This window comes from Astatotilapia calliptera, chromosome 14 (genome assembly GCF_964374335.1).
Source record: "Astatotilapia calliptera chromosome 14, fAstCal68.1, whole genome shotgun sequence".
Lineage (NCBI taxonomy): Eukaryota > Metazoa > Chordata > Actinopteri > Cichliformes > Cichlidae > Astatotilapia > Astatotilapia calliptera.
In genome coordinates, this window is record NC_137435.1 from 1,197,501 (window position 1) to 1,214,098 (window position 16,598).

Below are 16,598 nucleotides of genomic sequence, written 5' to 3' on the forward strand. Positions count from 1 at the left end.
CCTACCAACCAGCTCTAACAAGGATCCAAAAATCTGTCACGTGATCCAGAACTTTAACCTCCAACAGCCCTTTGAACACAAGTGTGACGACCCCCCCCTCCCTGTGGACAATGTCCACAGGACCTCGCTGCAGCTGCAGGCTCAGGGCTGGAACAATCACTCACTTACTTTTGTGGCAGGTGTGTCGAGCCGCCCCCCGCAGGCCTTACAGGTGTGTTCAGGTGGAGGAGACGGCTGGCTGGTGAAGGCCGAGTTGGTGTAGGACTGATGACGTCTGTCGCTTCGAGTGGGCTGATCCGCATTGGCTGTGTCCATACAGAGCCAGTTACAGCAGGACGCAAACATGGCTGACACACACACGCGCACACACAGAAAGACACAGGTTTATGGAGTTAAAAACACGTTCCTCTGAGTCCTTCACAATAAAAGCCTTTAATTTAAACCAGTTTGGCTTCATTTGCTCTTTTCGGCTCGATTATATGAACATTTTCCTTCTGCAGTGGGACACAAACAGCGGTGTGGTGTGTATGCAAACACACAACGATCCTGACTAAGGATCAGTAGCTTGTTGCAGGTCTGTGTCACAGAGCAGCTCCGACTTTTCCAGGTTTTCTCTTTTTCTCTGTTCGCTGGACGGACAAAACGGAAAACTGCAGAGCACGCATCACGATGGAGCGATCAAACTTCCCTGTTAAAACACTCTGGCTCTGAGCATGCTCACACGAGAGCAGTGATGAAGCGCCACTACTCAAATCACATACAGTGTTAGCGGGACGGAGATGAATAAAGATGATAAATGATGAAGTGTGACGCGTGGAAGACAAAAATGATTGACCAGACTGAGCTCGTACCGAAACATACACGGCCGCTCGTACACCTCTTCAACCGCTCCTCAACACAAGTATCTGATCAGCCAATCACACGACAGGAGCTCCGTGCATTTAGACACATGGATCAGAGTGTTTCAGAAACTGCTGATGTGCTGGGAGTTTCCCACACAGCCATCTCTGAGTTTACCGAGAATGTGAGAAAAGGTCCCGTGAGAGGCAGCTCTCTGGGAGACAATAGACAGTCTGCTTCAAGCTGAGAGCGAGGCAACAGGAACTCGAATGACCAACCCCAGTACGCTGACCCGCAGGTGCCACACCTGCCAGCTGTGAACAACAAACTGAAGCCACTAAACGACAATAGAAGATGGAAAAATGCTGCCTGGTCTGAAGCTCAGTTTCTGCTGCCCCAGTCTAACAGCATGAAAGCGTGGATCCTGCCTATATCAGGCTGATGGCGGCGTGACGGCGAGCGCGAGCTTTGAATGCCACAGCCCACCTGAGCATGTTACACTGAACCTCACCGGCTCCAGTCCAGTTTGTGCTCAGCATCAGTTACCATGGTGATCCAATAGGTATTAAGACAGTCGCTGTGACTAAGTTCAACACAGCTCACCAACTCAATGATCTCTCTCTGCATTCTCAGCATGTTATTGAACGCTAACTTCAGATTAGATGCTTGCTGCTCAGGCATTTCTACTATATCATGTGAAATATTTGAAAACTTTGATTTTTAAAGTTTCACGTGACAAAGAAGAACTAAAATGAAAGTAAACACTTTAAACAGTAAAAACTGAAGTGAAACCACAAAGTCACGTCTGGAAACAAAAAGAAAAATTAAAAATTCACCTAAATTGTAAACAGTCGCTTTTATAAAGCAGCTGAACCTGTCAGTGCTGCCCTCATCAACCCTCCACAGCTTTCGTCACCTTATCTTTAATCACTGATTGTTTCTGGTCATTTCAACAATTTCCCCATTTGCCAGACTCCATAAGAAAAACTGATGTTTCTTTCGCGTAGCGCTCGATAATAAAGTTGTATACTAAAAACTGCTCGCTGTTCTTATTCTCATCAACTCTGCTTCACGTTTCACAGAACTGGATTCTTACTTTACAAACATGACTCATATTTGTCTCCATAACAAACAGCTTTAATCTCGCTTTATCCAAAGACACGTGACCACATTTTACTGGAACTTCTGATATTAAAGTCTGAGTTCAGTATTTTACGCTACAGGTTTGTTGTCGTCGTGAAATAAACACTGTAAATGGCCAAAACAACTTCGTTTTGCACACAGGTGACAGTTAGCCGAATTCCGTGAGAAAAATGGACGTTTGTGTCGCGTTTGTCGCCGACGTTAAAAAAAACACTGTGGAAAAACTGTTGAAATATTCCCGCTAATGTTCTGATGAATTCGGCTTTATGTTTCATAAAGTTTCGAGATTCGTATTTAATAAATCATCAACACGGCACACAACTTGACTCCGACTAAACTTCATCGGTATTCAAGCTGGCGTGTCATTTAAATGAGCATTGTTTAATTATAACTGAGAGCCGAATGAGAAAACGTCTCCATATAAGTGGCGTGAAGTCCGAATTACTTTGTTCAGAGATGATTATACACTTACCGGTAACTCACGGGACTTTAAATCCGACGGTTTGTTAACGGAATCCGGCATGTTAAGTCCGGGAAGTACCCTCTGCTGCTAGGAGGCTAAAAACTATGCTAACGCTAGGCTGGTTAAAGAAGTTTGAAAAGAGCAAAGACTCAAAGAAACTCAGAGCAGGACAGACGACAGTAGCTCGGACACTTAGACCGGGTTAACTGTCTCACTTTACGGGTTAACTGACAAATAGCCGGGTCGGTTACCGACGTAATGAGGCGTCTTACCTGTTGATGACAGGGTTGCTAGAGCTAGCAGATAGCTAACTCCCGGACAAGTTGATGGTAGTTAAGAAACACTAACCAGCAGCTGCTAGTTAGTTAAACAACATGACGACGACCTGAAGGAGGAAGTGAAGGAATAACAGGAGCACAGAGACACTGCGAGGGCTGAGACAACAACACAGCCAACCAGGAAGACTTCGGACGCACGCACGCGCGCACACGCACGCGCGCACACGCACGCACACACCGGAGGACGCCAGCATTTGTACTTAAGTGAATTACAACTTTGACTTATTTATAATAGCAGAAACCGTTTTTGAACTTTTATTTTTTCGAGAACTTTATTTAAGTGTAACCTGATCGATTACCCTCAGACTTGGATGATTACCTGTGCTAACAGGCCCCGCCCACAGGTGGCGCTCAGTTTGACTGGATTACTGAGTTTAAAGGAAATAATTCCAAATGCGTTTAGGATGGTGTGAGTGTCATAAAATACACACATCTACCACAATAAGGAGTCGATGTCAAACTCAAACTGAATGAACAGTAGACACACAGGTGAATGAAACCTGGAGAAACTCATTTAAAGCACACCTGTATTTTCTCAGCCCCGCCCCTTTACCCCACAACAGCAAAATACATGTTACAGGTCAGAACTGAACCACCGGTTTAATGAGTGATTGAGTTTATTCTGCCTGGTTACAGATACATACATCATGTATGAGAAAGCCTGCTCCCCTTCTTTTTACCTGCACGTTTAACTTCTGATTCAAACGGGTTTTTCCTTACCGCTGTTGCCAAGTGCTTACTCAAGTCGTGAGATCGTTGGGGATTCTCTGTACTGTTGTAGTCTTTACTTTATAATATGAAGGGCCCAGAGGCAACTGTAGCTGTGGTTTGGTGCTACATGCATGCATAAATTAAATTGAGCTGAAGGCTGTTTCTCAGCAGCCTGCTGCTGGGTTTGGGAGAGAACCGGTTATTAATGTAGTGGAAGCTGAAGCCCGACTGATCAGAACCTGTGGACCAACATCGGTGAGTTCCTTGCAGTAGCCCCTCACTGATGTCAGCGGTTCCAATATTGGTCCCGGTCTTCAATCTGGCGGACATGAACAGAAATAGGAGCGCTGCTGGCTCAGCGAGGCCCCTGAGCTCCCGGAACAAACCCTTTACTCTCAGAGCCAACCTGCCACTTCATGCTGACGTCCAGTTATAGTACCGAGACCTTCCGGCTTTCTAAGCCTGTCCAGCGAGTTCAGTTTGTCCCAGGTGACCAGACTGTAAATGAAACAGCTGAAGTCAGGATACCTTTAGAAATGCGTGAAACTGCTTTAGATGTTGAACAAACTTTCTAAGAGCCCTCCCACATCCACCAAGACCCTCAGCAAGGTCCTGCAGCATCTCCGGAACCACCTCCAGCAGGTGTGTGATGATGTCACCTCTGAGCAACGACTGAAGGAGCTCCAACCAGCTGCTGGAGAGGTGTACCTGATGAAGTTGTAGACTGTGGTCATGTTTAACATTAACGCCGGTCACCGCAGCAGGAGCTGCTCGTCGGAGCGACACAGACATACAGAGGCAGAACAGAACGAGCTTTATTCTTTATTCTTCTTTCATTTGGAAGAAAAATAAAAATGTAATGAGGAATCAATGCCCCGCCTCCCCCACCCTGAAATTAAACACATTCGGGTTGGTATGAGGACAAAGATGAAGACAGTTTTATTGCCATAAACTCAAGGAAAGGAAAGTTCTAACAGTTGTTTATTCAGAAACGTTTCTGCATTTTACCTCCAAGAAAAACAAAAAAAAAAAACCACATGATGTCAAAGCGACGCAGACCCACACCTGAAAGCTTTCACCTGGGCCGGGTTTACAGCCAGTTTCCTGTCGGGCCACAGAGAAACACACAGAAGTTACAGGTTCCAGACCAAAGCCCCATCTTTATTGTACACAATCAACTTTACAACAATTTATCGGTGGACGCTGGCGTCTGACCCACACTGAAACCACCAAACAGCACAAAAAAAAGAAAAGAAAAAAAAAAAAAAAGCTTTCGGTTTCTTCTGTTCTGTCGGCAATGCGGCGTGCTAGCGCCACCGTCTGGTTGGGATCTGTGGTGGCGGCTTTAAATGACTCAGTGCTGTAATCAAAGACAGATGGAAGGAGAAAAAAAGAAGGAAGAGATGAAAAAGGGGAGCAAAGGAAGGGAAAAATAAAAGTTAAGAAAAACACTTTGAACTTATTTTGTCCTCCCTGATTTTTATGAATGAAAATCGTCTGCCTGGATTCGAGGGACCGTTCAGAGTCCAGAACATTTTCACTGCTTTAGCTGCCGTCAAGTGATTTAACCTCGCTGAGTGCGAGTACGACAGCGCTGCCATCATCTTTTACAAAGTACAGAGACTAACTGAGCTTCTCACAGATTTTGGAGGGTGGTGGGCCTGAACAGGAAACTTCAGAGCACATGGGACCACCTGACGACATTAAAGCAGTAACAGTTCTGCACATATCCGGTCGTTAAGTGATGACGTGACGAATCCTACTTCCGGGTCTAAAGTAGTCTGCGTTTAATATGGCTTTTGTGTTGTTAACATGTTTAATGTTATGTATTTTCTTCTATTTAATCTCAAAAAGCTCCTAAAACAGTCAGTGATCACTGTTGACCTCCCTCGGCTTTTATTACCGCTAATCATTTATTTAAGCTCAGTTTTTAAAACCTTAGGATGTAACTACAGCCCAGCCCATGCAGCAGTATATGAATGACTAACCTCGTATTGTGGATGGATTATCTCAGTTGTTCTCCTGGCTGAAGTTTGGTCCTTTTACAGCATCCTGCCATGCGATTACATTTGTTCCTGACCACCGAGAACACTCACGCTAACTTTTATCCAGTGGAAAAAAAGTTAGCTTGTTTATATTATGCTAACATAGCTGTGTCGCTAGCGGTCACGTAGCACATCATTATATACCAGCTAGCCCAACTTCAGTAACCCTACAAACGTCACTGCTGTTTAGTTTTCTGTCTTCATTTATGCTGGAAGTGATAACAGAGCTGTACGTTTTAATTTGTTTCCAAAACCCCGCAGTCAGGACATGCTATATTGTATTTAGATAGAAGCTAGCGAGCTAACTCCCTGCTAACTTCTAACTCCGTTAAATGTCATAAATTCCGTTTTCATGGATGCCTGGATGTTAAACTCAATTGTTACACCTGGTAGAGCAGAACGCTGATCATTTTATTAAAGATGAAAGACTTTAGACAGTTTTTCAACTCAGTAATGCCATAGTGATGTTTGATATATGGACCTGCAGCGGAGTTTAGACCCAGACACGGCTAGTGACGTCAGACTTAACGACCGGATAGTTTATGAAGTTTGAGAATACGCCTACACATTTAGTCTCAGTGAGCCTGTAAAAACCTGTAAACCAAACAAACGGAGACAGAATCAATAGAGACCGGGCTCAATGTCTTCACTTATTTCTGCTGTCATTGCTGTTGGTGGTCAAACTTCTCTTACAACATTTCCTTAACATTTTCACCAACATTAAATAAAAGCTGGTAGATTTTGTTTCCTACAAAAATATGACGCAGTTCCTGAGAGAACAGTTCATAATCATTCAACTCATAATAAGGCGAACGGTGACTCAGAGCTAATGTTTCAGGAAAAGTTAAAAATCAAATGGGAAGAGCTAAAAGAAAAAAAGAAGAAGAAAAAAAATAGATACAATTAAATTAAAAAATATATATAAAAGTTTTCAGTGTGGATCAACAGACCAATCAGAAAAGATTCCCTTCTGTGTGTTCAGTGTGGGAGGCATTGTTAAAGCTGATTGGACAGGACACTGCCACATCGCTGCAAACCCGACAGAACACAGCCAATCAGAGCCTTTTCAAACTGTGCTGCATTCAGGGTCTGTTCTTCCACAGTCATAAATCAGGAAAACTAGTAGGATTTAATGATTCCCGAGGAGCTGTCTCCTGCACCTGAATGCACCGTTTTTTGATTTTTCATGTAAAATTCTGCAGACAGTGAATGCAGCACCTGTCTGTGCTAGCAGAGCATCATGGGAACAGAAGTCTAAAGCTTTTTAGCAGTTTACTTATTTCATCAACTGGGTCTGCTGTGGACACCTGAGTGGGCGGAGCTTGCTGAGAGCCAGGCATTAAACCCCACCCACCCAGGACGACAAGCTGCTGTAACGCTAACCAAATCAACAAAAGACACCAAAGATTAAAACAACAAAACAACTAAAGTGGGGGACATTTTCAACCAATCAGAGTGAGGGGGCAGGGCTGTAGTTCAACAACTATAAAATACAAAAAAGAAACACTAAAAGACTTTACAGGTTTAACCTCCGAGCTTCTTTCTGTTGGAGTAAATGTGGGCAACCGTTGACCCAGAAGAGGATGGGGCGGGGCTACAGGACAAAGCAGGTATGACATCACAGAAAGCGGAGGTGGCGGTGAGGGGGCGGGGCAGAGAAACCCAAAGACGGAACATGCATTGACGAGCTGCTCGCCGTGTTGTGTTTACAGGTTTATTACTGATCAGAGTGTCAGAGTGCGATTCGTCTTTATTCCCACTAAGAATAAATATTCTGCTCAAACTGAACTCAAACAGGAAGAAGAAGAAGAAGAGGAGGAGGGCAGCGTCCGCTCGCTCGCTCGCTAGCTGGCCGTCTGTCAGGAAGGACTAACTGTGGCGTCTAAATCACCCCGTTTGGCGTTTCTTGGTTAAAGTTCGCTCTCGCCCCCCTAACCTCCCTCTCCCCCGCCCCCTCCCTACGGCCGTGCGGCCTTCAGTCTCTTATGGTTTTTCTTTTGATATCACCTCCTCTCGCGGCTTCGCTCCGCCAAAGATGGCGGAGTTGGGGTTGGCGACCTGGTTGAGCGGCTCAGAGACGGTCCGAGGCTTCAGCTGCAGCCGAGGCCGCTGTGCACGCTCCTCTGCAACAGACACATAACAACAGACAGTCAGTGCACGCCGGGGGAACTTCCTGTTTTTAAATCAACAGACATTTTACTTCCAGTCAGGAAAAATCTCAACTGGGGGCTTTTTTCCAGAGAAGCATTTCTATAACAAGCAGGAAACACTCTTCTTTCTAACCCCTGTGTGGGACACCAGGAGGAAGCAAAGCAGGCCACCAGGGGGAGCCTCTAGAAACACAGGTATGTGCACATGCTGTGCTGATGTCACGCTGCTGTGTTCTCAGCTCAGCGTGTCAGGTGTATGCCTCACTGGCTAATCGGACGATCATCCGCTCAGGATTCTGATACTGCGATGACCCTTCCTACTCTCTCTGCTATCCTTCCTCTTCCTGGATTTGTGCGACAGGCGGGTCCTAAGACGTACACACCTGTTAGCACCTGGCTAATTGTTTTCTATGTATTATCAGTGTCACAGTCACTGCTGATACAGCGCTGCCATATTTTACCAAACCTAATCCACCTGTGTCAGAGCGTTGCTGAAAAAAAACAAAGCAGGAAGTCATGTCACCTTCAGACGGTTCCCTGAAGTCTGTCGTTCCTCCGCGTGGGGGTCCGTCTCTGTAGCGACCCATCCCTGCACCTCCACCCCTTCTGTCACTAGGGCGACTGCCACCGCCTCGACTCCGCCCCCCCATGTAGTCATCATCTCTAAAACCTGCAGAGAGACAGGTGAGCAGACAGACGCGCACACAGGTGAGTGTTCAGATAGACGGCCACAGGCGCCCTGAAAGAGTCCAGACCTGGAAATGAATATGAGATGGTTGAGGTGAAGGGCATGATGGGGGAAAAACAGGGTGTGTCCAGCAGCTTCAGGAGGCGGAGCCAGACACTAGTTACCACTTCCTGTTTGGTGTGTTAGCCTCTAACGTTAGTCTCCCTTGCTGGTCAATCATGCCTCACCACCAGAGCAATAATCAGAATATGGCCTCACATCATATATGTAAACAGAGAGCAGTGCACGTCTGCCGTCTAAATATTACTTTGATTAGTTTTACTGCTTTAAAAAAGTTTGGAGGCCGAGGAAATTTTCCTGCCGTCCCATTGGCTAGAACCCAGCTGGCAGTGCCCTGATTGGCCGCTGGAACGCGATGCTGTCCAACCTGAGCTGCTGAACTCTTTGACCGCACCTCCTCCTGGCTGGTCGAAGTCCTCACGGGAGTCGCGTCCTCCTCCTCCTCCTCTGGGAGCGCCTCGAGAGCCTCCTCGTCCTGCAGAGGACACGGGGCAGTTTAACACTGAGGGGGGAGGGGGGGGGGGGAGAGGAAAGAAAACAGAGGAGGTGGCAGCACCTCCTGCTGGGAGGGGCTACACTAGAGAGGCGAAGCTTGTTAGTGGTCCATGAGCCAATCGGAGTTAGAGAGAAGCAGCAGCACTCTGAACACTGAAGAAGGTGAAAGGTCAGCAGGAGGAGACGTCAGGTGGCCTCCACCTACCTGCAGGTGACTACGAACAGCAGGGAGGTGAAAGGAAAAGGGGAGGTGTCTGTGGAGGTGAGGATGAAGAAATGAAGCATGAAAGATGAAGAGTCCTCCTCAGAGTCACAGGGCAACATCAAACATGCTTCGTCTGCGTTTCCTTGAAGGCTGGACTTAAATCTGAATCAGATTCAACCGGCGCCCGCCTCCAGCACGTGTCAGGACCTCTCCCCTCTTTTCCTAAGCCCTCATCACTTATCCTAATCACCTTTTCTTGGCCTTGATCAAGGAAACATGGTTAGGAACAGGAGCCAGGAGGTCTTCTTGTATCAGGGAGGTCCCAGCACCACGTGACCTCCCTGATACATTACAGTTTGGGGCGTATCGCGAGCAGGCCCCGCCTCCCATTGGTTAAAATGTTCAACTTTATTCATAAAGCGCCAACAAACACTTGAAGCTTCTACTAACGTCTGCTGGAGCTATCATTTGGGTACGGGCGCCGTCGAGCAGGGATGCCCTGTCCTGCGTCCTTAACTGACCAATCAGCACAGACTAGCAGAACACTGATGATTTATGGGCAACTCAGCTGCAGAAAAATGTTTTGGTAAAGAATTTGGTGAAAACTATTTTAGCCGTCTTCTGCTCCAGGTCACTGAGGAGCACCTCAGAGCTTTCCCGTTTCGAAACGCACGCCTGATTTTCTCTGGGATCTAACTCCAGCCTGGAAACCTTCCTACCACGTTAGCACTCTTCTTCTCTGCTCGTACCTCTGCCGTCGTCTTTCCTGAAGCCAAAGCCGCCCGCTCCTCGTTCTTGTCTTCGTCCCTCTGCGATGTCCACCCTCAGTGACCTTTCACCTAATAACTGCAGGTCAGAGTTCCTGTCAGACAAGACAGCAGCGTGGCACAACCAGAAAACGTCGGGTTTATTAAATCAGATACTCACGGCGCCGTCGTATGTCAAAGCTTCTTTTAGAGATTCCAAATCATCAAATTCAACATAACAAAAACCTGAAAGAGACGCAAACAGTCAGACAGGAAGTTTCACCCGAGGCAAACTTCATCATCCCCGACACCCACACCCCCTCCGAACCTTTGAACTTGTCTGTCTCTTTGTCTCTGACCAATCGGACGCTGCGGATGTTGAGCTCTTTGAAGATGATGTCGATGTCTCCCTGCACCGTGTTGAACGGCAGGTTTCCCACGTACGCCGTGAACGGAGGCTCTGTCGGCAGCTCCTTCTGCTTCCTGGGGCCTCCGGAACCGCTGCCGCCACGGGGCCTGATGGGAGGGGGGACAGAGGATCGTGAGACAGGGACACAAGTAAAGAGGATTGTGGGATGTAGAGGTCAGACTGGACCAGAGTTAAAGACAACAACTCTCCACACATTAAGCTCACTGGTCTTCCAAACTGGGAGTGCTCGCTTTGGAGTCTAAACAGGAAATGGCGGGGACAGAAAGACCTAAAAGCTGCAATCGGCCCCGTGATGCGTTCCCAATGACTTTATGAGCTCGGTCGCTCGTTCACGGCCGTTTTGTGAAACGGAATGAGAGCCTGACCAATCAGACGATGCTGTTGGACGATACTGGCTCTCTGTCGATCTTATTAATGAAAATGATCAATAAATGAAGATTTAAAAAAAGAGACAAACAAGTAAATAAATTACTACACATAACGAATGTTGGAAATCTGTCTGAAAGGAAAAACCATCAGCTGATATCCAAATGCTGTAGTTTGATGAACGATCAGAAATAATCTCACAATCTGCCAGAGCTAAACTTTACATTTTACATGAGTTTTTTTAAACATTTCAAGTTGCTATGCATCAGTACAACCCTTATATGTCAAACTTTAATAATTTGTCTGTAAAATGTCCACAGTAATTACATACATCATTTAATAAGCGGAATAAGCCAATAAGAAATATCAAAATTGTAAGAAAGAAAAGTTGCACACAATAGTTTCCAACCACAGGAAATGTATTTTGAGTCTTCAGAATTTCATTTGTGAGACTCATTTTTATAAACTGGAGCAAAATGACAAACAAAGCATCAAAATAAACCGTTTCCAGTATTCCAGCTTTGACAGGCTTTGGAGGAGGAAAAAAACTACAGTTCCTGCAAAAATGACATCACTTCCTGTTTTCACAGCTAAAGGCACACTGAAACCACACAATAGTTGATGCTCACAAGGTTATGACGTATGCTCCAACATAGGAAGTGCAAAGAACAGCTGATCAGATCACAAATCGTGCGTCTGGAGCGGTTTTTGTGATTTCTGCAAACCCGTTAGTGGAAGCAAACAGCGGTCTGGGAGATGTTGAATGTGTGATACGTAAGTGCACATCTCTAGTTTTATATCCATTTATAGGAATTATTGCTCTAACTTATCATTATAACGGGTAAATCTGCAAATTTCCACCAACTGAACAACAAAAATAAATAAATAATCATAATTGGAATTTATGACGCTTTGAAGGTTGGGAGTGGTGTGTTTACGATGCCAGTAAATCTGTGTCCTGTTGTTCTTATCAGGTAAAAAGACGTTTTTTCCATCTGCTTGACATGCTGCCGTGCACCCGTCAGTGTAGATCTGCGTTTCAGAGCAGCTGGTTTAACCCTCTGTAGCTGCTCAAACTTTGAAACAATTATAAACTACAAACCGGACTCAAAACTCTGAGCCACTTGGTTATCGCTCTGCTGTGTGCTGCTCCACCTGCTCCTGGATCACTGATGGAGGTCTGATGAAGCAGGAACACAGCCAGAGGAGCTTCGGCCATGCAGTTTGGGGTTAAAATGTAGGAGCTGAGCAGCGCGTCAGCCTGCTCTACATGAACAAAGTCAGCCAGCTTGGCTCCTGCTCGCTGCTATTTGGAGTTGATTTGCATCCATCGCTGACCGGTTGTTGTTGCTATGATACAAACGCGCAGCTAAAATCAGGTGTTGCATATAAAACATGCTGGCAAAGGAAAAGTACCGGCACTGTGTTGTGGTTTGATCAAACTGAGGCTTTCTCAGACTGTTTGGCCTGACCATAGATGGACCGCCCACCCCCACAGGCCCACTCTCAGCCTCCAGCACTCGTCCTAACACAGCAACTTCAAACTGAGTGCTGCAACACTTTATACTATGCAGCCACCACAAAAATCCCTCAACATGAGCGATGACCTGACGACCTTTGGCCAGTAATAAAGGATTTCAGACAGGGTTCCCCTGTGAAGCTGAAACAGACCCTCACCGAGGAGCAGTTTTCTCACAGTGTTTCCACATTCACACGTCAAAAGTGTTACCTCAAACTGCCTGCAGGAGTCGTTTAAACTGAAGCAAAAATTTGTGCTGCTCCCACACACCACCTTTTCTTCTTAAACACAGTAACAGCAGAGAAACTGATGAAGCTTTAACTGACTTGTTGGAGGCTTTGTTACAGGCTGCCAGCAGCAGCATCTCCCTGTAGCAGGAATGCCAGTCGCATGCAGAACTCCACACCTTCCACTAGCTTTGGCTTTAAAATAAATGGGATATCTGGGAAACTGGGACTCGTTTTCACAGACACAGACTTATTATAAACAACAAATCTATTAATAGATGTTTGGTTCTTATAGATTATGTTGAGCTTCTTTACGAACCAGTAAAATTCTGACCTACTGACATGGAGCCAGCTGCTAAACTCTTGAAGCAACAGTCTGGATTCAGATCTGAAATCAGCCGTCTAGCACCCTCAAACAAAGCTTCATGCAATCACAGTCTGCTCTGCCTCATTTTGGAGCCATCAGGAGATCATCTTAAAAAGAGTTATACATAAATTTTTCACTTATATTGCAAGAAATCCCCACAAACAGAGGTCCAATAACGTTCAGGACAGCGGTGCAGAGTGACTAGAAGAACAATCAAGACAACATCTGGAGCTCTGCTCCCTCCCTGCAGGACTACAGCGCCCCCCACTGTTTCAAACACAGACAGGCTTCAACATGTGCCGACATGGACCTCAGTGCTCTGAGAAGATGCTCAAGCAGAAGTTAGCACAGTTTGATTTACCAGACATTACCTTCACACAGTTTAGTCTGGTTTCTGTTTTATGTATTGTCTTTGCAGGGCTCAGCCACTCAATCAGCCCAGACTCCTTCAAACTCTACAGCCCACCCTGCTCCAATGGAAGCATGCAATGAGGGGAATTCCCTCCACTCCTAAAATATAGACTTCAGGCCCCATGTTCAGCCCCAACGTTTATCCCCTCTCATCAGATTCAGCTCCTGACAGAACAACTGATGAAGAAAAGCAGCCCTTTAACTCTTCATCATTCTCTAAACTTTGATTAAAATTTGGTTTGGTGCTCCCGAAGAAACAGAAAAAAAGATTAATTGCTGAATCAATTAATCGACCAAAAATTAATCTCAGCAAACTTTCGGCAAAAAAACCCTGTTTTCTATTAATTCGTTCATTAAGTCTGTGATAAAGGAGAGAACATCAGTCCGATCTTCTCACAGGTGACTCCTGCCTGTACTGATGTTAAAGCTTTGTGTGCTGCAGACATCCTGAAGCCCCCTCCCTCCAGGAAAAAAAAAATCACTTTTTTTAAAAAAAATCGTTTATCAGCAATCAGATAACAACACGCAGTGCCACAGAGCGTAAAACAGCCGCTAACCTGACGGTAAGCGCATCTACCGGCTCTAACCGACTCCCACCCTCAGCGCTGACTGCGACGTGGATGGATGTGCAGCAGGGGACACATGATGCAGCCATGCGGGCAGCCTGCAGCTCCGCCACCGCCTCCACCTCCACCTAAACCTGCTGCGGCCTCCTTCCCCACCACTCGCCTCCACCGCCTCAAAGCCACACGCGCTGAGTGGGTATCTGTACCGCCAAGCTGCGGGACGATCCACGCTACACTGGAGAGCCTGTTCTTACTGTCTACATCTAGCTAGCCGCTTGCTAACTGTTAGCATGTCAGCTACGAGACCGCGGTGTTTCCCGGCTGATATCTCCGGGATACCCTCATGCCTGCTCGGCCTGTTCAGTAACCGCGGGGCGTGTCGAGCTTCGGGGCCTACACAGCCTGCTCCCCTGACTCGGGGCGGACAGCAGCGGGAAACACGGCGACGGTCCGGTCGAGTTTGCTCTTCGGGGACACAACAAAGCTGCCGTGCACGGCGGAAACTCACCCTCGGCCGCCGCCGAAGCTGCCGTAGGCCCGGTCCCGTTCATCGTAGTTGTCGTAGTCCGCCATTACTGCTGCTTGTGTGTTGGAGGAGGAGGTCCTACACGTCACACACACAGCGGGTTTAGCTGCCCGCAGAGCGCCTGACCGGTAATATCACACACTAACTTCTTTTTTATTAATTATGTTTTTTTTTAATTCAGTTTGAAAAGAAATATTTATAATATAAGCAATGAAAACACAGCACGAACGTGAAAAACACACGAAACTATATGGAATTGTTAAAATAAATACAAAGTAAACAATAGTAACAGTTGTTAAAATGTCATAATCCTGAAGCCAATAAATGTTTGGCCCGTTGTTGCCTTTGGATCGCACTAGTGATGGGAATTCCGGCTTTTTTTAGGGAACCGGCTCTTTCGGCTCCCAACCAGCTCTTCAGGTTGTTTTGTTGCTTTAATTAATTTATTATCAACAACAATATAAAATTATGCCCAAAAGGAATTACTAATGGAAAAAAAACAAACATGTTTTTTAATATATGTTTATTTATAAATATAAAAGCACAAGCAAAGTCCTAAACACATTTCTAGAGTTAACTGAACTTCCAAAACAGAGCTACCTAGATCACCTAAATTTACCCGTTACTACCACACACCAAATCCAGTTGTTGGTACTTCCTGGCTTGTGTAGCCACTAGGTAACAAAAGCACCCTGAAGCACTTCTGTTGTGTCTTGTACATGTTTTGGAGTTTGTACGTGCTTTGTCTCTAGGTGCCACCGTAAATATACTTTTATTCATTCACTCCACACAAAATGTAATAAATTAATTATCCATCCATCCATTCGCTTCCGCTTATCCTTTTCAGGGTCGCGGGGGGCGCTGGAGCCTATCCCAGCTGTTATAGGGCGAGAGGCAGGGTCCACCCTGGACAGGTCGCCAGTCTGTCGCAGGGCCAACACACAGGGACAGACAACCATTCACACTCACATTCACACCTAGTGGCAATTTGGATTATCCAATTAACCTATCCCCACAAGCTGCATGTCTTTGGACAGTGGGAGGAAGCCGGAGTACCCGGAGGGAACCCACGCAAACACGGGGGGAGAACATGCAAACTCCACACAGAAAGACCCCGGCCTGATGGTGGAATTGACCTCAGGACCTTCTTGCTGTGCAGCAACAGTGCTAACCACCGTACCATAAATTAATTATATAATACAAAAAACAATTATTTACTTTTCAACTTTTAACTATTTAATATTTCAGCCTTTTCCTTTTAAACAAATTTAAAGTGAAACAACACAAAACACTGCAAACCACAACACAATTAAATATAAATGAAAATATGAAAACAAAAAGAAGATGCACATTCTCTGTCATATGGAGCTGCATGAATAAACTTTCTGAATCCTTTATCATCTGCAACTGAAAATAGTTGTGTATGATTACTATACCTTTGTAATGTTGTTGTCCCTGCCTCTCTTTTTCTCTCTCTCCCTCCCGCTCTGTTCCTGTGCTACTGCCAGTGTAACTACCGCCCCTCCCCCCTCTGCTCAGTGCAAGCACAAGGCTCGTGTGCGGAGTGAAGCGGAAAAAAGGGCGAGAGAGGGCGAGAGAAGGAAAAACCCCACAGTTCCCAATAAGGAGTCAGCTCGCGTTGTTCACTTCAAAGAGTCGGCTCTAAGAGCTGTTTCGTTCACAACCGACACATCACTAGATCACACCACTGACTCCGTTTAAATCATGTGGCCACACCTCACCAGAGCTCCACTATATGTCTGTCCCTCACATGTTAAATGTTAGCCCAGATGCTTTTCTGTCTCAGAAACTGATAAAACACACAAGGTCTTTGAGACCTTTTTTCAAAAGTCTTTCTGTTCATAAGCAATACTGTATTTTTGGAGTAAACATATGAATAAAGCATCTACAGTTGTTGTCAGACGTCTTTTTCCACTCATTGTAATGTCTGATTGATTGATTGATTGAATCTTTATTTTGAACATGTTGAAAAAGTATAAAAAAAATAGAATTAAAAGAGACAAATGAACAAAGCAAACAAAAGGAAAACGAGCAACCACAACTCCAAATAACGTCCATGTTCAAAAAGGAGCAGGAAGAAGCATAAGCTTATTTAATCCCACCCCTTTTCCACTATCTAGTATCAGTAGACTACAGAAATACCTCCTCTCAATTACATTATATGCTATGTGTAATTTTTTTTTTTTTTTTAAATATATACACATATATGTTTCTATCTATCCATACATACGTATATACACACATACGCACATATACACATTTTCAATAACCCCATTAACAC

The 16,598-nt window shown here is 45.5% G+C and overlaps 2 protein-coding genes and 1 long non-coding RNA gene across 9 annotated transcripts in view; 1 reads left to right on the forward strand and 2 right to left on the reverse strand.

The window, feature by feature from the left end:
- The window catches only part of rffl (ring finger and FYVE-like domain containing E3 ubiquitin protein ligase), an 11,758-nt gene extending 8,076 nt beyond the window's left edge, over positions 1 to 3,682 (reverse strand). The window contains exons 1-2 of one of the 4 annotated variants that reach the window (XM_026191894.2): positions 3,505 to 3,682; positions 169 to 347 (exon numbers count right to left, since the gene is read on the reverse strand). In XM_026191894.2, coding sequence (XP_026047679.1) covers positions 169 to 345 — 177 coding nt within the window. In that variant the 5' untranslated portion in view covers positions 346 to 347; positions 3,505 to 3,682. Of the gene's footprint in view, positions 1 to 168; positions 348 to 2,455; positions 2,613 to 2,718; positions 2,943 to 3,103; positions 3,218 to 3,504 lie in introns of those variants that run through there. The other 3 variants (XM_026191896.2, XM_026191893.2, XM_026191895.2) reach the window with 3 other exon arrangements.
- Positions 3,683 to 4,411: 729 nt separating this feature from the next.
- eif4h (eukaryotic translation initiation factor 4h) lies at positions 4,412 to 14,412 on the reverse strand. Of its 3 annotated transcripts, none has more exons than XM_080289170.1 (8): positions 14,279 to 14,412; positions 10,213 to 10,400; positions 10,066 to 10,130; positions 9,888 to 9,984; positions 8,833 to 8,913; positions 8,214 to 8,360; positions 7,548 to 7,663; positions 4,412 to 4,855 (listed from the first exon to the last, which is right to left on the reverse strand). In XM_080289170.1, exons 1-8 carry the CDS (start codon positions 14,341 to 14,343, stop codon positions 4,850 to 4,852), a joined length of 765 nt encoding a protein of 254 aa, XP_080145296.1. In that variant the 5' UTR covers positions 14,344 to 14,412; the 3' UTR covers positions 4,412 to 4,849. The 3 variants fall into 3 exon arrangements, with proteins under 3 accessions (XP_080145296.1, XP_026047682.1, XP_026047685.1); XM_026191897.2 differs by having other exon boundaries at positions 8,806 to 8,913; XM_026191900.2 differs by lacking the exon at positions 8,833 to 8,913.
- On the forward strand, positions 13,470 to 16,219 carry LOC145420195 (uncharacterized). Of its 2 annotated transcripts, none has more exons than XR_013901496.1 (2): positions 13,470 to 14,424; positions 15,144 to 16,219. It is a non-coding gene; the product is annotated as an uncharacterized LOC145420195 (long non-coding RNA). The 2 variants fall into 2 exon arrangements; XR_013901495.1 differs by having other exon boundaries at positions 13,704 to 14,424; positions 15,805 to 16,219.
- Positions 16,220 to 16,598: the final 379 nt, after the last annotated feature.